Source organism: Columba livia, chromosome 5 (assembly GCF_036013475.1).
Source record: "Columba livia isolate bColLiv1 breed racing homer chromosome 5, bColLiv1.pat.W.v2, whole genome shotgun sequence".
Lineage (NCBI taxonomy): Eukaryota > Metazoa > Chordata > Aves > Columbiformes > Columbidae > Columba > Columba livia.
In genome coordinates this window covers 24,165,792-24,189,925 of record NC_088606.1, presented here as the reverse complement: position 1 = coordinate 24,189,925, position 24,134 = coordinate 24,165,792, and the positions used below count along the sequence as shown (strand labels likewise).

At 52.3% G+C, this 24,134-nt stretch overlaps 1 protein-coding gene across 1 annotated transcript; it reads right to left on the bottom strand.

The window, feature by feature from the left end:
* Positions 1-1,237: 1,237 nt before the first annotated feature.
* On the bottom strand, positions 1,238-23,735 carry ISM2 (isthmin 2). The gene is made up of 6 exons (XM_005502500.3): positions 23,258-23,735; positions 7,646-7,906; positions 6,810-7,164; positions 5,824-5,964; positions 5,268-5,345; positions 1,238-4,768 (listed from the first exon to the last, which is right to left on the bottom strand). The coding sequence occupies exons 1-6, from the start codon at positions 23,393-23,395 to the stop codon at positions 4,251-4,253; spliced, it is 1,491 nt and encodes a 496-aa protein (XP_005502557.3). The 5' UTR covers positions 23,396-23,735; the 3' UTR covers positions 1,238-4,250.
* Between the last annotated feature and the right edge of the window lie 399 nt (positions 23,736-24,134).

The following is a 24,134-nucleotide window of genomic DNA, read 5'->3' as shown; positions in this document are numbered from 1 at the left end:
AGTCAGATGCCAGAGAACTGGTACAACTGAGCCACATGAAACTCCAGTCCAGGCCGGCAAACTGACACAACTCAAGTGGTCAAGATTTCCTGTGTTCAAAACAGTAGGCAAAGGTGCAGACTGAAACTTTGCCGCAGACTTGTGCCCTGATTTCAGGTGACATCTCCAGGTCTTGAGCACCTGCAGAATTAGGGCAGCAATTCTTCCTGCTTACATCCTCTGTCTGTAGGATTTCTACAGTCCAGGAGTTTCACAGCAAGGCTCATCATCCAGCACAGCAAGGACCTTGATGCAGAGGGTAAAGGCATGTTAGGCATCTTATGTACACAGTAGCACCTGCAGAAAGAATGATCTTTCTCTGTGCTGCTTTTCCTGCAGAGCAGAGCTCACCCTGCTCCCCCTGGCTTGGGCTCCATGCAGCAATGTTTTTGATGTTGCAGAAGACCAGCAGGGAGCTCAGAGCATCCTTCCCTGAGAGGAGCCATCTGCTCCACCCAGGCAAGGGCCAGTAATGGCGCCAGGGAGCTGCAGAACACAGCCCAGTGCTGGAGTGGCAGATAACCCTTGACAGATGTGCAGCCAGCACAAAGCAAAAGGAGCAAGAGAGAAGGAGGGAAAACAGCTGGAAATGGCAAGAACTTGGAAGTCGTCGCAATTTACACAGCAAATTAACAGCAAAAAATGTTGTTATCCCTGGAAATCTTTGCAAATCCCCCTGCTATTGTTATCTGTCAGCTCTGGAGGTGGTTTGCCAAAGCAGTTTTCCAGCTGGGATGATGCTGTTTATTGGTTTGTTTTATTTTGTTTTTTCATCTGCTCCCATGCTCAGCGTCTGCTTAAAGCAGTGTGCTGGTGCAAGGCTGGCCAGCATCCAGCTCTGGCCAGGCTGAACATGGAATAAAACCTGGGGTCAGGGCTGAGCCACAGACAATGCATTTGCTTCTTAGCACTGACCCTGATGGTCTTCTTGCAGGAGGCTTCCTTCCCTGTGAGCAGAACTTCACATAGCCCATGGCTGTGGCAGCAGGCTCTGGACAGTCTGTGTTAGCTGCGATTCTTGCAGCCAGACACCATCAAATGCCGATGGTGAGGGAAGGAAGCAAAGCCACCAGGGTCATGGCAGTACAGCTGGGCCTGGGGACCCAAGACACTTTTCATTCAACATAGTGTCGATCCTCTCAGCCAAAACAAATAGCAACACATGCTTCAGTCCGAACTGAATGACATCGGCAACACGTACATACATAAAGTGCTTTATTGCAGCATCAGAATAAAGAATTCTTCTCTGTGAAATTTTGTAGGAATAAAAGATATTTTTTATATATTATATATTAAAAACACAATAAACTTAAGGAGTGGAAGTTTAGAGATTCATCACTTAAATAGCAGTGGGCTGGACAGAATCTTTGATAGGATATAAAAATAAACGCTTGCTTAATGTCTACCTTTCTCACGATTCCCCGCAAAGTCTCCCAGTGTGTAAGGTGCTCATGTGAGGAACAACACTGCTTCTCATTTCTCATGCTCCAGTTCATGCCTGTATCATCCAAACCATAGAGGCAGAGAGGCAGAACAGCCACTCACCTTTCAACCAGCTTTAAGGGGTGGGGCTCAATGCAAGAAAATTTTCAACTTGCCCTTGAATGGGAACTCCATTTATTACAGAAATTATAGTTTCTTTTTTGGGGGTTAGACTGGTTGAAATACCCAGTATATAGAGGAGGAGGGTGCAAATCCTGGGTAACAGTCCTTATTATAAGAGCACTTGCCCCCAAAGCAGCCAGTCTGACAAACAAATTGGCAGAGCTGTGGAAATTCTCCTTCAAGAAAGGCTGTTTGTAGAGGTCCTGCTTCCATGTGTGGGTCTAATACTGGACACTAGGCACATTTAACAGGAGGTTGTTTTAAAGAAGCCTGTGTACTGATGATAAGCTCCTCTGAGAGTCTGCTGATGCTAACGATGACATACAAGAAAAAAAAAAATGAAGATGCTCTACCAAATGACAGAAGATAACAAGCTCATCCTTCCACGGCTTCAGCTGCTCAGTTTACGTCCCATACAAATGCCTCCATGTCTGCTGCTGAGCCTCCCCACACACATCCCAGGCTCCCAAAACCAAGCCACTGGATCACTGCAACCCCCTCTTGACCACCTCCTTATGAGCTACCTCTTTACCAGAAACTAGTGAGCAAATGGCCATTTGAGGTAGGGAACATGTAATCATCAAGACAATTTACCAGGGTCTGGGTCTCCATCTGTGTTTATTTGGTTGTGTCTTCCTTCTCACTCATAACACTGGCCATCTACAACCACATGCCTATTGGGAAATGAATGGTGTTTGCCTAGGTTTCAATAGCACTCGTAAGTGGAGTCTGGGGATACAAGTGTGGAATAGTAGTTAAATACAAAAAAATCAGTGATAACTTCATTAATAGTTTTGTTTTACTAGTAATGAAGTCTTAGGTGCTGATGACCAAGAATGCAATATTCAATCAATAACCAAGTCAAAAGGATCAACATCCACTCAACACATGTAAGACACTCTCAGAAAGACTCCCCAAAGAGCTATCAGACCATGAACATTCACTGGCCCTGGAGAAAGCCCCTGAAGGGACAGACCTAGCACAGGACAGTCAACCAAAGACCTGTGCACCCAGATGTTGTTTTTGTCCAACAGTATCCTGCAGAAAAACATGAAGCAGCAAGTAGCCTTGGGTGAAACCACTAGTCTAGAAATAACATTCTTCTTTACATGTGCTTGACTTGCTCTTTTATTTCCTCTGACACATAAAATTTGCTAAATAAAAGCTATGAACAGTTTCTGCCAGGTTCAGTGACTGAATGTCCAGGGATAAAGGTGCTCAGCCTAGTTTCTCTGTGGGAAACTTGGGAGCTTACACTACATGCTGGGAGAAACTGCCATGGACCTGTGGAAAGCTGAATAAAACCCAGACATGACAGAAGTGCTAATGGGGAGCATCATGATCCATGATGTGCAGACACCAGGTACTGACATTATTAGCATGGGCGTGTCTTCCTCTTTTGGAGCCACACTTGCTCACCTGGCCAGGCAACAAGCCTGAGGAGCACAGGGTGCACCCACAACTCGCTTTCTTTGGGCTTCCTCTCGCTGGGGACCTGGGAAGATACAGCACATAGCAGGGTTCAAGGCCAGCAGCAGACCAGAGAGGGGCAATGCTGGGTACTCCCAGTGGTACCTGCCTTGTTCCTATCCCCACTGAGAACTTGGATCGGTGCTTTTTGCTCTTCTCCAGCAATGGCACAAGGGATGGCTGAGTTGTCTCCTGCCCCTGGCAGGACTGTGGGTGGGAAACGCAGAACTTTCTGCTGGGCCATATCATGGATGCACTCAAGCACTGAAACCGGCTGAGGGGCTTGACAGGGAGCTAAGACGTGGAGATGGGCTAGTGGTGGGACTTGCATGGGTACTACCACCCTGCTCCCCTAAGCATTGAGACAGAGGGACTGAAATACATACAGGTGGTGTTCTCTCTGTGCTGACCTCCTCTGAGGTCCACCCGTGTCTGGCTCTGGCATTCAGTTCTCCCTTTCATAGCCAAAACAGTGTTGGCAAGGCAATCTTGCCAAGGGAGCCCAGGTGGTCACTTTCCTCCTGCCCCACACACTCCCTGGACCCATGAAACCCTGCCAAGCTTCCCCTTGCTCCTTCCCAACTGTGCATGCAAAATCCAGAGGAGAGGGGTGGTCCCGTGGCTGGGACAGCCCTGACCCTCCCTAGGAGGACCCACCCCCAGTTTCAGAAGCAGACCAGCGTGTGCCAGGGCAGGCGTACAGGAAAGAGCCCGCAACTGCCTGCAGCAGGCCAGCTCCTCAGATGCACCGTGAGGCCAGCAGGAGCCGAGGCCATTTTACCCTGCAGACACTCAGCTTTCAGGCTACACTGAAAGACTGTAGAGAATAAAAGCAGATGGGAGCAGCCCCCCATTCACTTTATGCCTCCCATCCCTTGCAGCTTTCCGTGCACCAGACCAGGCACTCTGGCGTGCGGGTGGTATGGCAGGGATCGCACCGTACCACCGCCATAACCTCCGGTGCCCTTGGAAATCCAAGCGGGGCTGAGGCACCCTCTGAGGGGATGACATGGACAGCGCATCCTCCCCACTCTGACCAGCACCAGTGAGGAGCCCATCAGCAGGGCCTGGACTTCGCTGGGCTGGGCCAGGATAGGAGCTGGCAGTGGCCATGGCTCCTCTGAGCATGGCTGTGGCTAGTACTCCTTGGCCTCCTGCAGCTGGGAGAGGTACTCCTCCTCAGGGGGGTTATCAGCACACTGGCGCCCATTGTTGGGGGGCCGGACGGCGTGGTAGCGGCTCCAGTCACCCTTGCAGAGGATCCAGGGCAGCATGTCCACCTTGTAGTGCAGCTCTGGGGAGAACTCGGTGCTGATAAGGTTGGGGACGCCAGCCCCTTTGCCACGGGTGATGAGGCGGGTGTGCTCGTCATAACAGCAGTGCTGGGCAGCCAGGGTGGTGCTGTCGAGGGAGAGCATGGAGCGCAGGCAGAAGCGTGCTGTCGGCTTGTAGATGTCCAGGCGCTCCTTGGGGCCGCTGGCATCCCGCCATCGGAAGCTCTTGCCCTGCTGCTCATCCCGCAGGTTGACAGCACTGTAGACGGCCTCCAGTGGATAGGAGCAGGGGCAGCTGGGCAGGTCCGTCAGCACCTTGCTCAGGTACTTGGTGAGGAAGTCGCTCTTGCAGTTCAGCCACTTCTCACAGCTGTCCACCTCTGGGGGGAGGGTACCGAAATGATGAGGGCATGCAAAGCCTGCACCCTGCTTTACCCAGCTGCTGTTTGCCCATGGCCTTGCCAGCACCACTGGCCAGGCAGGAGCAGCCAGGCTCCTGGGACGGGCTGGAGCCAGGCTCCATCACCGAGGCAGTAACAGAGTGAGAGGGTTTCATGCTGGAGCAGAGCTGCCCCTCACAGGGGCTCTGCCCCAAGCACCCATTGCTACAGGGGCTGGGTTGGCATCATCCCCCAATGGGAGACGGCACATGGCAAGCTGGCCTCAACCACTGTGCTGTAAAGCAGGACTCTTTTGCACCAGGGCTGTGGAAGGAAGTGGGTTTCCCAGCATGACTGCCAAAGCCTGCACATGGTAGAGGTTTGGGTGACTTAGGTCGGGACACCAGACGCAGGAGCCCTTGGCAGAGCCCTCCCCACCAGCCAGCTACACCCCCCATGGGGTCTGGCACCGAAGCCCCAGTGCGAGGCAGAGGCTGACCTGAGTTGAACAGCTCTGTGGTGTTGTCACTTCTGAAAGGAGTCTCCTCTGTGGGGAAGACCATTTCCCCCTCGGCTCCTTGAGAGGGGAAAAAAAAAGAGCCCGGTTGAACAACAGGAGGAGTGGTAGCATTTTTTCCTTTGTAAGGGCACCAACTATCTTTCACCCCCTGTCCCACCACTGCTTTGCCTGGAAGGAAGGGAAAGCAGCAAGACACACAGGACAGACCCACCCAAGGCTGTGGGTTATGTAAATCTCAGTTGATGGAGCCACCTGTCAGTATGCCTCAGGAGAGGATTTCAAGCTCCCAGTACAGTAGAAGTGCAAAGAGTCACACACTGAGCTGGATGCCAGCTCTACCACCCTTGGGCACCATGTAACTGCCTGGGGAGCCATGAAGCCCCATCAGAGCTTCTTTGTGGAAACAGAACCCCACAGTCATAACCCTAGATCACATTAAACATAACCAGTTCTTGAAGCATGACCAACATCCAGCCCGCAGCAGCAGGATATCAGCCCACATCAGGGTCAGACAGTGCCCAAGCCAAGGGCTCACCAGGGCAGCGTGGCAGGTCGCAGGTCCTCGACTCCGTTGCTGTGCAGGCATAGCCACAGGACCGGGTCCTCTTCTGGTTGCCACTGCCACAGGTGATGCTACAAGGGGACCATGGGCTCCACTCCTCCTCATCTTCATAGTCTGCATGGCAATGGAGAGGCAGAGAGGTGGACCCAGCAAAGCCCCAGGAGGAGGGAGCCAGCAGCCACCAAGTACCTCCCTCAGAAACTCCCCATCTCTGGGATGTCCTTTACAGAGACACAGGGCCACCGCTGCCTGGGGCACACGGAGGTGCCTGACCACATGATGACATGGGCCAACCCCATCCTCACTGGCAACTTCAGGGAAGCAGCCCCTGAGCAAAGGCTCTGATTACCACAGCTCCACTCATGGTGGTAATGACCCAGCCAGGCATGGCTGCCCATCCCCATCCTCATCAAACCTGCCTGATGCACTGGCCATGATGCTGAAGCATCATGCATTAACAAAGGTTGACTGGTTTGGGGCCTGTGGCTGGGAAGCTACAGGAGGGAGCTGCTGCAGTGCCCTGGCCTCTCTGCCCACCAGCACCTACCATCTACCCCTCCACAGCTCCTCTCCTAGGGGTGCCAAGGCCTGGGGCAAAGGCTTCTGGCACTGGTGTCACTGCAGGAACCCGAGTGCATGGCAGCAGCACCTGCCATTAAATATTTATACCGTATTTCTCATCTGAGCATGCCTTCACTACAGTCCACGCTGCAGTATGATCACATGCAAGGGCAATTCCCGCTGGGATGCTGGTGTGCCTGATTGCTGACAGCCCAGCTGGGTGCTGGCCTTGATCCTCAGCATGCTTGCTTATTTTCTAAGCAGGTACTGAGCACCAGTGTGCTGTGATTCCCAGCACAGGGCTGCTTCCCTGACATGAGACAGGGCTGCAGGGCAGGCAGGGCAGTGAAGGGCAGTGTCGGTCTGCAGGGCAGCTCCATATGCCCAAGAGGACTCACCGTAATTATATTTTTCCTTAAAGATCCAGTTCTTCTGCCCAGGCCACTGCTGGTCCCAGTCACCTCCCACTCCACTGAGCATGGACTCCTCTTCCTCATACTCTGCTGTGTAATCTTCATCCTCCTCTTCCTCTTCCTCCTCCCTGTCCCCTACATCCAGGTTGTCATCCTCTTCATCTTCCTCCTCCTCCTCCTCTTCTTCCTCAGTGGGGTCAGTGTATTCCCAGAAGAGGGGCCAGAAGAGATCCTTGTGGGACAACCACTCAGAAGACGTCAGGGACCAGTCATTGCTCGTCTCCTTCAACAAGTCCATCTCCATCTCAGCCTGAGGATCATCCACCACTTCAATGGTCACCTGGAGACCCGATATGAGGCAGAGCAGTGAGCTGGGGCACAGCCCTGGGACAGATCTACTAGCATATGCACTGGTTCCTGGCCCGAAAGGCCAGACATGCTTGGGGCTACACGACCATGCAACAAGCACAAGAGGTCTTGCCTCATCCAGAGAGACTGACCAGGGGCAGAGCAGGAGGTACAGGGGGGCTGGTGGTCACCCACAGGGACCAACACCACCCTCAGAAATTGAGAGGTCCTCCCACAGGAGCATTTATGGAGAGGGGCTGTTGGGGTACAGGGAAAAGGCCATGAGCAAATTCCTCTGGCAAGGAGCTTGTCTGTGCCAGTTACTTGCATCTTGTAGTTACCAAGAAGACAGAAGGAAGCAGCCACACGGACCCCACTCATGTGATCTTTCCTCTTAGGGAACCCATCAAAGCTGGGGAACATGTGGTGCTCGCGTGCACCCCCACCATGGCCCACCCAGACCCGCTCCCCACCTGGATGTTGGGGTTCTGGGCGCTCAGGTCCACGTTGGCCAGCCCCGGCAAGCTCTGCAGGTCCAGCACAAAGGGCAGGCTCTCTTCCTGGCTGGCGCTGTCAGGGTTGGGCACTGCCAGGCTCCTGGCAGCCTGCTGAGCCACCCCACGGCGCCGGTGCCGCCGTGGGCCAGCCTGCCCGCTCCGCCTCAGCCCCCGTGCCTTGCCCGATGGCGGCAGCTCTTTGTCCCCTGCTGAGTGGGGGTCAGATGAGGCAGAGACCTGGAGAGGGAAGAGGCAGTGAGGAAATCTCCTGAGGGTGGCTCTGTGGGGAGCAAACCACTGCCCAGAAAAGCAGAGTCCCATCTCCTGCACCAAATGTCTCCTCCACCTTGTCTCATCACAGCATTGGAGTAGGGCAATGATTAAGACGTTAATTAATTAATCAAGTTAATACCCAGTGGTATGTGCTGTGCTGAGGCTCAGCCTTGCTGCACCTGAGCAACCTACAGGTCTCCTGAGGCTGGTGCTTCCCATTTCTGCGACCACCCTGTCCACATCCCTTTGCCCACCTCACCTGGCTTACCACTTCTCGCTCTCCCTTTTTGGCCATCTCTTCATCTCTGGAGATGGGTAGTGGCAAGGGCTGCTTCTGGACACAGAGTTACCACAGCTCATATTTAATAATTTTATATACTTATATATAAAATTTATTAACAAGGGATTTATGACAAGGGGGGAAAACTAAATAAACCGTTCTGTGCTCTCAATGTTAGTGCAGGTGACTTCAAGCAACATAGTTTTAGCTTTCAGTGAGATTTCAGATGCTGTCCACAGGCTATCACCAGGAGGGAAAGAAACTGCTGGTAGATATAACCCAGCTGCCTTTACCTCCTTGGCAAAGGGAAGATGCCCAGCCCAATACAACACAACTTACTTGCCAGTGCTGCCAGTGGCTCTAACTGCTGCTGCCACTGCAGTGGCAAGTGGCACTTTGTGGCCAGCCCTGCCCAGGAGGAGCAGGTGGAGCAGGCAGGGAGCAGGCAGGGAGCCTCGCCGAGGTGGCAGTGCTGGCTGGCCAGGAGCTCGGGGAGGCATCCAGTGAAGTCTGTCGAGCAGCCGGGCTCACTCTGAGTTCCCACGTTCCTCGTCCCTGCACTCAGCGCGCACCGGCATAAAAGAGTATGAGTCAAAGGGCCAGCAGGCTCCAGTGCGCCCGAGAAACCGGAGATGGGAACAACTGGCAAAGCCCCCCCGCAGCACAGGCTCTCCCTGGGAAGGTCTGTGGGGCCCTGTGGATCAAGGCCGGGAGTGGAGGTGCCCGAACCCCCAGCATCTCCACCAGTGGCTGCCTATTTCTGGCTGCCCAGCTGAAACTCCCTTTTGTTCAAGCTCTTGCCCTTTGCGTCAGCGCAGCCGAGTGCCCCGGGATTAACGAAGAGAGCGGCATGCCCCCTCCCCACGGGGGATGCAGAGAGGCATTTCTACCTGCAATTAGAGCCAGATGGTTTGGGGAAGGACTCCCCTCCCTTTCATCCTGATCACTGGAGCACTTCAAAGGCAGCTGGAGCCTGGCCAGGCTCTCATGAGCGCACACAGCCTGTCCCCAGCCCTGTGCCCGCACATCAAAGTGCGCGACACCCCCATCCCTGGGGGAGGGAAAAGAGCAGCGGGGATGCTGCTGGTCCCTTGGCTGCTGACCAGAACAGGCTGGGCATGGAGAAGGGCTGGTGACAGACTTTGCCAGATGGGCCTGGAGGAGAGAGGGCTTCAGAGAGAAGAGAGCTTGGGCTGCCCAGCGAGAGACTTTGGGGTTCACTCCTCTCCCTGGCTGGGAGGGCTTCTGTGGCACTGCTGGCAGCTAATGTGGGCACAGACAGATCCCTCTGCCTGCACCTTCCCCTCCCAGCTCCCTCTGCCCCAATGCAAAACCACAGTAGTTTTGGGAAGGACCCACAGGAAGAATGCTCAGCTCTGACCCAGCCTGTTTCCTGGTGCCTTAACCCCTCATCAGGTCTCTTCTTATGCCCAGGGACTCCCTGGCAGGTAGCAAGAAGGAGCCCAGACAGAGCAGAAACAGTAAGGGAGACTGAGCAGGCAAACTTGGCCATGCCTCGTGGCTGGACGCACGACACCACCCACTGGTGCTGCGTTTGCTGCCAGCTGCACGTGTCCAATGCAGCCCCTGCACAAGGGGCTGCCAACAGCTCTGCGAGCCTGGCACTCTTGCCTCATTTGTAAGGAGCTTATCAGGGCTGGGTAAGCTCATTTCACAGACAACCCAAATTTAATACACATGGAAAGTGAGGTCTCCTCTAGCAACAAGATCTGAGCTCACCCAAGGACATCAGAGCACGCGAGCCAGGAACAGACTCCAAGTCTCCAAACTTACACTCAGTGCCTAATTCAGATTTTACGCCTAAACAAGCTCAAGAAATTCAGAGTACTGTTCCCACAGGGAATATATAAAACTACCCCAGGGGAACTGGTTGTGAGACTATCACAGGGTGAACAGAGCTCCCTCAGCTCCCAAATCCTCCAGAGGTACAAAGACCCCAGGGGTGTCTGCCCTGAATGGCACTGTGTCCTTCAGTGACAGTCACTACACCGCACTACCTAACCCTTCCCTCCTGCTAAAGTTTGCATTGCTCTGAGGCTTCACTGGATTAAAATTTGTCCCTGTGTCAGAAGATGTCCCTCCTGAGCAAGGTCCTGCTCAGTGCCCTACCACAGCTGATCAAGCCACAGAATTTAGCAAGGTCCTATGAGACCCAGTGCTTCCTCCAGGTCAGAGCATCTATGGCACCATGATCCTGACAGGCAGATGTGTCTTTTCTGTATCACCAAGGGCTCCTGCCAGCCACACAGGCAGCTGCCCTTGGGGGCCACACTCCTGTCACAACACCCACCTTCTCCTCTGCTCTGCCTGAGGGACAGCTGGATAAAGCTGCCAAGCCTGGAGCTAAGCCACTGCAGTGCATCAGCTCGGGGAGGAGAAGAGCTGGCCTGTCCAGGGTGAAAACTCTACTCCTCCACTCTCCGTGGAGCCCAGAAGAAGGGCTGCAAACCATCACTGGGCAGCTCCATTCTCGTTCTTCTGCTAAGGAAGGACATGGGCTACCACATTGCAGACGCAGAGAGAGCAGTGCTGGGAAGCCATCAATATCTCGCAGGCGAGCTCCAGCCTTCTCCTGTGACCAGCCAGCACCAAGCAAAGGAAAAAGCTGAAGGGGGAATTGCCGCAGCTCCTCCTGCATACACTTGGGATATCCTGCCTGTCTGGGAATAAGGGTCTCCAGGGCAGGAACCTGAGAGAAACTCTGGAGCAGCACTTGGGAAAGTGCATGAACTTTCTGTTTGTGAAGACCATGTTTAGACTGAAGGCTATAAGCAGGATCACACCTGCCTCCTTATCAGCCCAAGATCTCTTCCCACATAGTCCAGGCTCTCCTGCTTGTAGGACTGACCACCTAAACACCCTGAGGCACAAGCTCAGCAACAGTATTAGGAAGTGGAAGGAACTCATCAACAATTCACCCCAGCGTCATGCCTACTTTGTACATAACACGGGCAACAGGGTCTATGAGAAAGGTGTGGGGAAAGGCTGATACTCTAGAGAGTAAAGGCTGATCCCATTTCTAGTCTACACACCTCTATTAAAACTGCTCGGGAATCTGAAGATCATGAAGAGAGCAGCCACAAAACCCATCCCCATGAAGGAAAGGGTGGAAAAACTTTTCCAGTGAAAGACTGGAATGATTCAATTTGTCATGTTAAAAAGAGAAAGCAATGACTTGATTTCCCAGTTCTTTAAGGCAATAATCCATCAGGCACCAGAGACTCTCTAATCCAGAACAGAAACACATAATAGAAACCAACGTGTTCAAGTCAAAGCCAGACAAATCCAACTGAGGAATAAGGATCATGCTTTTAACACTGTAAGTGACTAACCACAGGAACAAGCTAACAAGGAAAGTAGCATTATCTCTTGTGGAGACAGTCAACCCATGTCACTGGGCTCAACACACATGTATTGCATCTGTGCTAGGGAAGAAATTCAAGGATCTAATGATTTCTCTGGTCTTAAAATCTGTGATTTTGCTATAAACTTCTCTAAGACTCTGAACTAAACTTGGCTTAAGAAAGCAAATGACCAACATTCACGTGCTTGCAGCTCTTACACAAAAATGATTAGAGACATGACATCACAGATCCTACAGCAGTTTAAAATGTGAACAGACTATTTCCTGTGCCATACTGCCCTTTGGCAACCAGAGACACCACTATTCTGCCACCACAACCACAGGTACTTGTCCCTCCAGCACATTCTTCAGCATCTCTGCATGCATTGCGAGTTACCAGCGAACCCACTGCAATGCTCTTTTTAGCTACATATAATACATTGCTGAGCAGAGCTGCTCTTCATCATGGGGCTAAACCCCAGCCAAGTATGCTTGAGATAACTCCTGGAGGAGGGAAGCACTGCTGGAGCCCGTGCACGAGAAGCACAGAGCAAGTGAGTCCCCAGCATAGGACAAGCTCAGAGGATGCAGCTTCCACCCACGCCTATTCTGAGCCAATTAGTAATCACATACACTCATTCAGCTTGCATCAAACCAACCCGTGTACGCGGGAGTCGGGTCAGAGGCAATGTTCGGGCTGTGCTTTGGGTTTGTTAACACTGCAGTGAAGAAAATGACGTATTTGCTAAAGGTTGGTATTGCACTGGGCTATAATTATAAGGAACGGGGGGGTTTTGTTGCTTAAACATTACTGCTTGTGTTAGGTTTCCTTTGAACAGTTTTACCAAGCTGTACTGAAATGAGTACTCCACCAGAACTACTCTTCTTTTCCTGAAGAGAGCTGAATCTACACAAGCCTCTTTCTACTCTTTCCTCCAAGCTCCCAACAACATTGTTTTAAAATCTGTCATGCAGTTTGTTGCAAATTTGCCCACTTATGAATTAGCCAAATATAAAATAGAAATCAGAACTTTTCTTGTATTTTCTAGCCTTTTTTTTTTTTTTCCCCCCACCTAAATGAGCTTCAATGATCTACAGACCACCTTCCAATGAAATTTATATTTGGAGTGAAAGTGGGCTGGAACAACTCCAGAGCTGGGTTTTGTTATAAAGCTATGGAAGTAGAGGGACAAGGGTTGGATGCTTCAGAAGGAAGCCCAGCCTGTCTGTTGGCAGCTCTGGGGCTACAGTTTACAGAAAGGTTGAGGACAGTTGTCACTGGTGGGAGTGGAGAAAAGGAAGATTTTCCCAGTGCTAACAAGTAACACTATTAAGTCTCTAAAATAAAAGGTTGAACAGCAGGGTAATCAACAAGAACAAATGCAGCATGCCATGCTGCCTCCCTCCCATAGCGCTGGGCATATTCTCTCCTTGATGACACCACCACAGACACTGCTCAAAGAAAGGGCTTGTTTAACCCAGCCGTCCGAGACTGCCTTAGCCTCCGGGGGGCTGCAGTTTGATCCTCCTGGCTCATCCACCATCAGAGTCCTTCAGCCAGATGGAAAATACACTGGTCGCACATCAGGCAAGTGACCTCTTTTACCCATCGGCTCATCACCTGCTTAACAGATTTCCCAGAGCCGTGCCAAAGCACAGCATGCTTCTAGAGGTGCTTAGAACCAGGTGGCACCCATGAGAAAACAGGGAAGGCGAAGATGCCACCCAGTCCCTGTTAACATCTGTGAAATCTCCCGAGCCACAATCTCAATGATCAAACACAACACCTTTAGACTTATAGACAGTTGGTTTAGCAGAAGCCATCACCCAGGGTTTTGATAGGTGAGCTCTGGATGATCTGCCAGAGGTAACTGAAGGCAGTGGACACCTCCAGCTGCTTTCCTCTTCTTCTGCCCTGGGTTACACTCCTGCCTGCAAAGGGGCTGTGGCACAAGTGAAGAGCAGGACCACGATCTCCCAACTGCTCTACTCACTGGTCAACCTCAGGATCAACTCACACTTGAGTGCTAGTTTTTGTTGCTGTGTTGTTTTTTTTTTTTTTTCCTTTTGTTGTTGTTGGTTGGTTGGTTTTGATTTGTTTTGAATAAAGACACAAGCATCTCCCTTCAAGTTTTGGGAGAGCTCTGCAAGTGCTCGCGGAACAGACAAAGCACTTGGTTAACATGCCTGCGTGGGCAGATCCTGTTTATGACAGACCAGCAGGAGTCAGCAGCAAACTGTGGGCTGTGCAGATAATTATTCCACCCTCATGATTATAATTTTAATGCAGTTATCAAAATACTTTAGATCATATGGAATCACTCTCTTGTAACTAGCTTCATCCCAGCTGTCTTGAATAGCGAGCTGCAGGAGGCAGCATCAAAGGCTTCCTCATGTGTCTCATTTATTTTCATGTCTCACATTTATTTTCATGTCTCACAATTGCAACAACTGTAATCTGAAAACACTTTCCAAGGTCGGTGACTTGGTTGCCCCTGAGGCAGTCAGCCCTGGAGCAGAAGACACAACAGCACAGAGAATCACCAGCACCACAAGGAGCAAGGACACAGCGTAGCTGACTTTGTACAAGACTGAAAACAGGGCAGTTGGCCACGCTGCCATCAGTGCTCCTCACTGCATGTCCCCATGGGCACGACCCAACCCTTCTCATTGGAATCATCTTTCCTGCGGGTGCGTGGATAAGTAACTTGTCTGTAACATCCTCAGCCAACTCCCCAGGTCACTTGTGACATGAGAAGGACAAGGAAAAGCCTGGTGGCTTTTCATCTCCCACCATGCCTGGCTGTTGCCCTCCTCAATGTCACACTCAGGTGCTTCTCTACCATAAATATCTTCCCCCTCTTTAACACTGAGACAAATTCTGTAAGACCTCCATATTGCAAACAAAGAAAGTGACCTGCCCCAGGTCTCTCAGGAACCCTGCAGCAAGGCCAGGAATAGACACAGGTCTCCCACGTTGCACATCTCAGGAAGGTCACCACGGCTCAGTTTCTCTTCCTCACCTGCCCCTCAGGAGGGACTGCCTTGCCTCCCACATGGATGAACCACACAGGCCTTGCAGTGGAGAAGCTGGGGCATCTGGTCAGCACCACTGACGTGTCCCAGCACAGCAGCCGGGGCTGTCCTCACACTGGAGACAAATGCATGGGTCCAAGGGCCAACTCTTGCTTCGAAGAGCCCAGGTTGTGGCAAGGCACCCTCACCCGAGGAAGAAGGTACATCTGAGACCTCTGCTGCAGCCTGGCCAGCTGGGAGCTGCTCAGACAGAGCATGGTGGTGAGTGCGGAAGCAGGGCCCCCACATGGACTGCACGGGGAGGTGCCCCTGGAGAGACAGACAGACACACATCCATACCCTCTGGTGCAAACGCTCCTGCTAGGGCACATGTTTTCTGTTAGCATAGTTGAGCTGTAATACGCATAAGCTCTTAATGCATCAGACTGAGTTGCTGTTAACTTGTTCCAGCTCTAAACCCCATGTGCTTCAGCAACCATTAACTTGTTCCAGCTAATGATGCACATTTGTTAGCCTGCACACTGTAACCCTCCAGCTGCCCTAGTTGCTGCTTCCTTCCCCACTGCAGCCCAGGCAAAAATGCAACAGGAAAAAAAAACCCACCACAAATATAGCAAAGCAAGTGCAGAAACTGGAGGGACCAGAGCAACGCCAGCCTCCCCCTGCACACCAGCCAGCTGGAAGATATCGCAGTGTGGGGGGACGCAGGGGAGGTGGGATGCTCCCCTGTGCAGGCAGGGAAGGCAGCTGATCCTCCCCAGGTATGCCTCAGCCCCCTGGAGCTGGGAAAAGCCAAAGCAGAAGCAATGGGGCTAGCCACAGAGCTGCCACTTCCGTGGCTGGGGTTAGACATTTGCTGGAGAAAGGAAACTGAAGAGATGTAAATTGGTCGGGGATTGCTTCAACAACAGACAAATTAGGCACTTGCGCTGGACACGGAGCATCTCCATTTCCTGCATGGGCATTGATCCAGGCAGGGATGCTGCATCTCGGCCTCCTGAGGGAGCAAAGCTGGGGTGACTCGCAGGCAGCAGCCCCTGCCCCACGTGCTTGGCTGCAGCTCCCCAGCCTGGGGTGAGCTCGGATTTAATGCGTCCCACACATAAATGTGGGTTGGAGAAAGGGTTTCAGGAAGAGGAAACTTTCCTCTCTGGCTCCAGTCTGTGTTGTTCATAATTCACTTGTTCATAAGCTTTTCCAGGATGGCCTCTGCTACTTCTAAATGTCTCAAAAAAAAAAAAAAAAATACTGCTTTTTTTTCCCCACCAGGTGGGAGTCTGAGGCTTGCAGGGCTGCAGAGGCAAATCCAAAGTCATAGGACAGCTAGGGCACATCCCAATGGGGAGCCCTGCTTCCTCAGCATCTTAGCCCCCAGTTGACCCCTCCTTTTCCCTTCAGCTGCTTATTTCCAAGTGGGACCACACTGTAACCTCAGGACCAGTCCCCAGGGAGGGCACAAACATGCAATAGCCAAGCTGTAAATCTGGGTATGGGGGAAGCCAAGCTGCCCCTGAGATGGCCACAGCACCTCTGGGCAGCCCTGTATCTCCTCCACTGGTGACACCAAGGGGTCCACCCTGTGAATGCTCCCCAGGAGAGAAGAATTAGTTGCTCCCCTAAGGGGGATCTTTGATTTTCAGGAAGCAGCCAGCTTAACCATGTAATACAATCACAGTGTCCCCAGAGGGCAAGGGCAGAACAGCAGATGTGAAGACATCTGCTGTAACTGTACAACTGTACAACTGCTGTTACTGTACAACACCTTGTCCTGCTTGAGGTGCTGCATGGCGTGGTACAACTGTCCTCCCCTGGGATTTTGGCTGCTGTGCGAGTGGTTGCAGGTGAAGGGGAGGGCAGAAGGGCAGCAGGAGAGAGCATTGAAGGGGTGGGGAAGAGAGAACATCCTAGGGAGATCATAGAATCATAGAATGCTAGGGATTGGAAGGGACCTTGAAAAATCATCTAGTCCAATCCCCCTGCCGGAGCAGGAACACCTAGATGAGGTTACACAGGAATGTGTCCAGGAAGGTTTTGAATGTCTCCAGAGTAGGAGACTCCACAACCTCCTTGGGCAGCCTGTTCCAGTGCTCTGTCATCCTCACTGAGAAGTTGTTTCTTCTCAAGTTTAAGTGGAACCTCTTATGTTCCAGTTTAAACCCATTACCCCTTGTCCTACCATTGTTTGTCACCAAGAAGAGCCTGGCTCCATCCTTGTGACACTCACCCTTTGTATATTTGTAAACATTTATAAGGTCACCCCTCAGTCCCCTCCAAACTAAAGAGACCCAGCTCCCTCAGCCTTTCCTCATAAGGGAGATGCTCCACTCCATCATCTTTGTTGCCCTGCACTGGACTCTCTCCAGCAGTTCCATGTCCTTGAACTGAGGAGCCCAGAACTGGACACAATATTCCAAGTGTGGTCTCACCAGGGCAGAGTAGAGGGGGAGGAGGACCTCTCTTGACCTACTAACCACCCCCCTTCTAACACACCCCATGATGCCATTGGCACTCTTGGCCACAAGGGCACAGTGCTGGCTGGCTCATGGTCATCCTGCTGTTCATCAGGATCCCCAGGTCCCTCTCCCCTACACTGCTCTCTAATGGATCATTCCCCAACTTATACTGGAACCTGGGGTTGTTCCTGCCCAAAGAGGTGCTGACTCTCCACTGATGGGGCATGTCCTGCAGCACCTCCCAGCCACCCTCCCCTTGCCTGGCGAGTGCCTTGGGGCTCAGCTGCCAGGAAGGCGCTGGGGCTCGCTTGCTCACTCCCAGGCTGAAGCTGTTGGAGGGCAGATGGAGGATGGCACCCCTGTCATGCACCAGCCTCCCATGGCACCCAGCATGATGGAGGCTCCCGTGGCTGGGGACACATTCCCAGCCCTGCCTCACACCCCAAGTCCTGGGCACTAGATAAGGCCCTGTCAGATCTTGTTACCCAACAGCTCTTAATGCAACATAAACCCACGCCTCACCACCACTTCCCTGCGCACACTCCTGTTTCCTGGCTATCTGCAGCCAGGTCCTCCCCTCATGTCCATCCAGTGGCACTGGGGACCAGCAGAAGGCAACAATTAACTGCATTTTGTTCCCTTTGAAATGGTATCATTTCTCTGGAGACTAAAACAACCTGCAGCCCAGGAGGCAATGGTACCCTTCACACCAACAGCCACCTAGGACTCAGAAGCAGGTAGGTCACCATCTTTCTGGTGTCTGCGTTTCATAAGTACTGAGACGAAGTATATCTCACAACAGCTTCTCAGACAAGCCCCAGGACCTCCCTCCTTCCAAAGAAGGTTCCCTGCAAAAATGATCTACTAAAAATGTCCTTGCACTCTTTCAAGCTTCTGTCTGAAATTGAAACATTTTCACACCGAAATATGGCTGCAATCTTTTCCCTACTTCTTGGCTACAGGCTCCGGTATTTTATACTAAAACCAAGCCTCTGGCTGATGACATTTGTTTTGGAGGAGCTGGCAGCACTGTCCACTTTGCTGTCATGACTGTCGCCCAGTTTGTTCAGGCTTCCCTATGGGAAGTGTTTGTTCTGGCATCTTGTTTTGGGGATCATTCTGAGTGGAAGAATATTTATTGACGCTATGGAAAACAGAAGATCTGAGTTTGTGCTCCCTATCCCTAAAACACTAATGAGGAAAGTAGGAATTAATCCCAGCAAACTCTCTCCATCACCTTGCTGGGTTTGGAGGGACCACGGTTGAAGGCAGGATGAGTCCCCCAGCCTGCCTGTCTTTAAAGAGAAGGTCAGCAAATGCCGGTCACTTTTGGGACCCCAGAGAAAGGGCTGGGCAATGCCCTGTGGAGCGATTTATGCCTAATCTCTTCCCCTTACATGTGCCTTTTACAGGAACCCCTTTGATTGTGACAATGGGAAGGCAGCAGACCTATTTGTGCAGTGAAAAGGGAAGAAGACCCCTTGTTGGGCAGCTTCCCTACACCCAGCTCCTCTTTGTTTCTGCTCTTGCCTCAGCCCCAGGGCGGGAGGGTTTTCAACTGTGTTGACTAAGATAATTTGGCACTTCTCAAAAGGAAATTTGCTACAAAGGGCGAAGTACCTCCCTGCGCACAAAGAGCCCCTTTCAAAGCGGAAGGATGCTTCAGTGCACGTTTTGTACCCACAAATCCGACCTCTGCCAAGGACAAAGCCAGGGACAAGAACGCTTAATTGCTGAAGAAATGAAAAGGTAAAAAGCACATCCGCAGGCAAAATGACTCCGCTACTGACACAGCCCGCAGTGGCTGTGGGGATCTGGCTGTGCAGGCAGCCAGCACCAACCTGCAGACCACCTGCACCCGGGCTGAGCTCTCTCAAGAGGTATCCCCATGCAGGGCAGACGTGTGACAACACAAGCTGGGTGAGATGGCTCTGGGGAAAGTGAGACCCTCTTCCCATCCAGACACCCCCGGGGGTCAAGAGGGACCAGGACCTGGGTGGAGGCACCTGGGAGGCTCCTGCAGGACTCTGTGCCAGCCCATCACCACACTCGCCTGCCCACACCGTGTATCTGGGCTACATTAGGGATCCCAAATGACAGGGCTACCTCAGCTTACAGTTGACAAACCCCACTCAAGCCCAGCTGATATTTCCCTTTAACACTTTTTATCTAGTACAGCCATGCCAGGTTGCCTTGGAGCTCCCTAACTCTCTGCTTGCTGACAACTGGAGCCAGGCATCATGCCTCTGCTATACATTTAGTTCTTATGCATTCCTCCACACTTGGACTCCCTATGCACAGGGCAGGTCAATTTAAATCAAGACGGCTGCTGCTGATTTTTAATCAGCAAGCAAAACATCTCAGTGTAGAGCTTCAGTTTTAAACATAGTTTCCTGTCACTGCTCTCCCTACCTGATAACCAATAAATAATACATACTGTTGTTATTAATTTCCTTAATTTTCAGGGGCCAGGAGCCAGTCATACTGTACAAACCCAAAGATTTGCAGCCAACTACAGCCCTTACGCTACGCTTGATATTTCTTTTGTTGCTCTCTGTTATCTCTTATCGCAGACACCAGGTTTTCTTTGCTCGCAGCTTCAGACCAGGGGAACTCCGACAGCAAGTTCCAGCCTGGATTCTCACCCTGCCCCCGTCCCAGCCCTGCAGTAACACCCTGGGTGCCTTGGGGAGCTCCGAGTGGTTCCCTCCTGCAAAGGAGCACCCACCAAGCACCCACCAAGCCCACCAGAGTGGGGCCGAGCAGCTTGGACCCTCCATAAACCGCTGCTGCCTCACTTTGCCGCCCTCCAGCACCACTGGGATGCTCACTACCAACACCCCATCACCATCACCGCTGGTACTTTTATTTCTATGCACAGTCCTTTAAGTGGTTGTGTTGGTTCACACAGATCTAATAACTTCTAACGTTTACATTTCTAGCATGTTAGAACATTAGTTATTTTCTGTTTACTAGAAGAGCACTGGAACCGACTGGTATCGGTCGGAAAGAATCCAAACATCTATTAACAATGCACAAAGCCAATATTCTGAAATCCAACGAGTTTATCAAAACATATTTTGCATTTAACCCCCGACTTCATAAATAAACAGAGCATTAAGCAATGTGATGAGCTGTCCTTTGTCTCCACAAGGGACACAAGCTTTTCCAAGTATTCAGTTACCCAGAGCCGCTGGCATGGGGTAGCACTTGGACCTGCCACATTTATGCCCACATCAGAGAGAGATGCATCTAACGTGCAAAGGCACTTTGAAAAACCCTGCTGTACACCCGCCTGCTGCTTTGGAGCCCACCCGCCTTCCCATACATACGCAAAAAGCCTCAGAATCAGCAGACATCATATCTCTGTAGGTTTTTTGTAGACACAGTTTGGAAAGAAAATATTCTGCCTTTCAGCTTCCAGTCAAATAGACTGAAGCAACTACAGCTGTTGCTTATGCTGCACTCAAAGTAACTCAGGCAAAACTTTTCTGCACACTATCACAGCTGAAAATATGTAAACGCAAGTGCTCGCTCCTTTGGTAATGTCTGGAAGTAACGGATCCTAACTGAAGTATAGGGCTTTGGGACATGTGGATAAGGCTATTGCCCAAAGATAAAACATGTTCCCTTCAGCCTCCCTGCAATGAAAAGGCTTTCTAACAAAAAAATGCTGAAAACCTGAATATTTTTGATTTTTCTAAATTATTTAATATAGAAGCGTAACTCTGAGGCTCAACACAGATTATAAAAATTCCCATTCAATTCCAAACCAAGGCAAAATGTTTGCTTTAAGTAAAGATGTTAAATTAAAATAAGTCAGTTATATAATTGTTTAATGGTTTTGATTGTCTATCTGCTCTGCTCTGTCAGTTCTATTTTTCTCCTCCCGGCCCCCTTCATTCTACCCACATCTGTAGGGCATTACCCAGAGTGTAACCAATACTCCAGCTGTGGCTGCCCTGCTGCCATAGAGACAGGGCCTATCAGCACAGCAACAGGAACCATCTGTGCATATGACCCAAAATCACTCTGTTTCTTTTTTTTTAAACCATCATACTGCTGCGTTTGTGCTCTCTGCTTTAGTTCAAACAGCCAGGCACAACTGCTCCAAACTCCCCCCCACGCAGACCAGAAACAGAGGATTTCCTCCCCAAACTAGAAGACACGTGCCAATATCTACCGCTTTCTCCCTGCCATGTGCGCTGTGCAGCCGGTGCCCCGAGGGATGCAGGGTGTGTACAGGAGCACCAACAGACCTCAGACACAACCATTCTTCATCTTCCTCTGTGCTCCTGACCTCCACCCTCAAACCTTTGCCTGTAAACTTCTTAAATGTTTGTATTTCTGCGAGAAGTAAAGGTCCTGGGGACAGAGGCTCCGCTGTGTAAGTGCCGTCTGTGATCTTTGGCTGGCTGCACAACGCTCCCCATTCACAAATTGGGATTGACAGCAGCTCGCCCCGCTTCCTGATGCATTTTAGGCATCAGATAAAAAGGAGCCCGCGATGATACTGCAGGGTCTTCTGGTGGGGACCTGCACAGCTTCCTGACATACATTTTGCCCCTATCCTATGCCCCCTGCCACAGGGCTGCAATATTTTTCAGGATTTCAAGCGTAAATCCCTACTCTCTCTGCACGTGGAGCCTGAGCACACTCTGCCTGGCATTTCTCTGGTGAGTCAACCGGCATCTGCATCTGTGCTTGAAAGATCACAAGCAAAGTACAGCACCAACATGGTATCGCCAGCACTACAGCAAGTAACATCCTCTGCAGTCCTATTTGCATCTGTTCACTCTATTGTCCAGTCAAAACCATTACCAGGCTCAACTGGTGGCACTTGGCTGGATGCAACCTGTGCCCTCTATTGCCCATTGAACAGGCTTTCTGCACAGCAGATTCTTTCTTCACACTTGTTCCCTGGACTTCATGCTGGAATGGAGTTTAATGCATCCCACAGCAGGTGCCAGCATCACTCTGCCATAGGTCACCACCATGTTTTGACAATAACTATCAGTAAGGTACATCCCCATCACCTCCTCTGCCAGTCTGACTGACCCTGCAGATCAAACCTGCTGCTCCCCATACTGCTGTGTGTCACCAGCAAGGGCTGAGCTGCCCTCACCCTGTCCTGCTCAACCTCCTCCTATCGCCGTCACTTTATACACTTCTTTCTTTCGCCCACTTTTATCAATAGCACTCTTCAAAAGGGTATTTTTTAAACACAGCTCTGCTGCTTGAAATGCTTTTTCTCCGGAGAACAGTTTCAACACGGAAACAACTTTTTTTAACCATTCAGTTGTCTTTCTTTCTTACTCAAACCCTCTTCCAGCTCTTCTGGTAGTTTGTTTCTTCCCCATCCCCTTCCTTATGGTCCCCATCAGGTCCCACCAGTTGGTTCCTAGTCTGACCAGTCCCTCACTGACGACTGAAATTCCCGCTCCAAAGCCAGAGCTGGCCCGGATCCGGCTCTCAGAGGAGCGAGCAGCGCAGAGGTCTGTTGCAGACCTCCCCACAGCCCGTGGGGGCTCCCGAGGCCGCCTGCCCGGGGATGCTGGACGGGGTGCAGGCTGCTGAGATGAAAACGAAGCATGACCACTCTGGAATCTGCCCCAGGCTCGTCCCAGCGGGAAGAAGAGACGGTGGCTGAAATCTGTCACGTCTTATTTCTGTAGTAGCGAAGTTTTGGAGTTCCTGGCAAGCCACCAACCTTACTAATTTTACTGCAGGTCGGGTTGTGGCCGAACTCCTGTCTCTTATGAGGGATGTTGCCCTCTGGAGGCAGATCTTCCCGGGCACTGGGTCACGGTACTCGGTGCTGATCTCTAAGCACCTAGAACTGCCCCTTTCCTTCAGCCTATGTGCAATGCAAAGACCTGGGGCTAGCCGAAAATCCCGGAGGCCGGGAAAGGGCTCGGCCCCTCAGCGTGTGAAGAACCAGGCCAGAAGAGGGGAAGCACGAAAGCTGCATCTCCTGGCTGTTGCTTTTCCTCCCGGGGCTCCGGGCTGCCTGGCCGCGGGGACACGTGTTGGATGCTGCTCCCTTTAGAGATGCACAACGGCCTCCGCGGGAGCCCTGGGTGGCCGGCTGCCTTCCTCAGCCTTCCCGGGCAAGGGAGAGGGTGAGGAGGACTCGCCCCAGCACCCTGTTGCTCCCCATCCTTCCCCAAAGGCTGCCTTACCTCCGCCAGCTTGGAGCTCCTCTCCTTTGGGCTGTTGCTACGCTGTTTCCTCACGGGCAGCCCTCGCACCGCAGCCAGGAAAGTTGTCAGAAAGACGAAGCCGAGGATGAGCACAACTTTCCCTCTAATCACAGGCATCTCTTCCTCCCTCTCTCGCCCCACCTCGCACGCCCAGGGCAGGCAGCCCGGCAGCGCGCCCGCCCCGAAGCTACAAAACCTGCCCTTCCTCGAGAAAGCGAGAGGAGCGGCGAAAAAAATAAAACAACAACAATAACAAGAATATATAAAGTATCGCAGGCGGGAGGTGCAGTCCCCCGCGGGTGCGGGCAGGGGCCGAGGCAGGGTCTGCCGGCCCGGGCCGCTCCCGGCCGCTCCGCTCCCTCTGATCTCTCTTGCAGTTAGCCGAGCACGTTTCGGTGTCGCTACTCCCCCGGGCTCGCCGCCGGTGCCACTGATGCTGAAGGATAACTCTGAAAAGCTTCACAAGTGTGTGCGGGGAGGGCGGAGTGGGGGGGGGGAAGAGAGGGCTTCGCCTCCCCACCCCCCTTCCTAATCCTTTCGGCAATCTGATTTCTTTTCCTCCTCTTCTCCTCCCCCCGCCGAATCACTTCTCGGTGCTGCTGCGGCTCTTCAAGCGACGCCGGGCACCGCAGGGCGGGCGGGCGGCCGCTCCCCGCCGCTCGCCCGGGAGAGGCTCCTTGTTTCATGAGGCGCGGTCAAGCCCCTCCCGGGCGAGCGGCGCGGCAGCCGGCCCCGGGCACGGCCCCGCCGCGCCCCTGCCCCACTCGGGGGCTGCCGGCGCTGCCAGACCTCCCCCCAGCTCCCTCCGAGCGCTGCCCCTCCGGGGCGCCGCCGGCCGCTCCCCGCTCCGGGCAGC

Coding starts and splice junctions, on each gene's coding strand:
- ISM2 (XM_005502500.3), bottom strand. CDS start 23,395: ATGCCTGTGATTAGAGGGAAAGTTGTGCTCATCCTCGGCTTCGTCTTT. Junction 7,907..23,257: donor GGAGCTCCAAGCTGGCGGAG/GTAAGGCAGCCT, acceptor TTCCCTCTCCAG/GTCTCTGCCTCATCTGACCC. Junction 5,346..5,823: donor CGACCTGCCACGCTGCCCTG/GTGAGCCCTTGG, acceptor TCCCCTCTCAAG/GAGCCGAGGGGGAAATGGTC.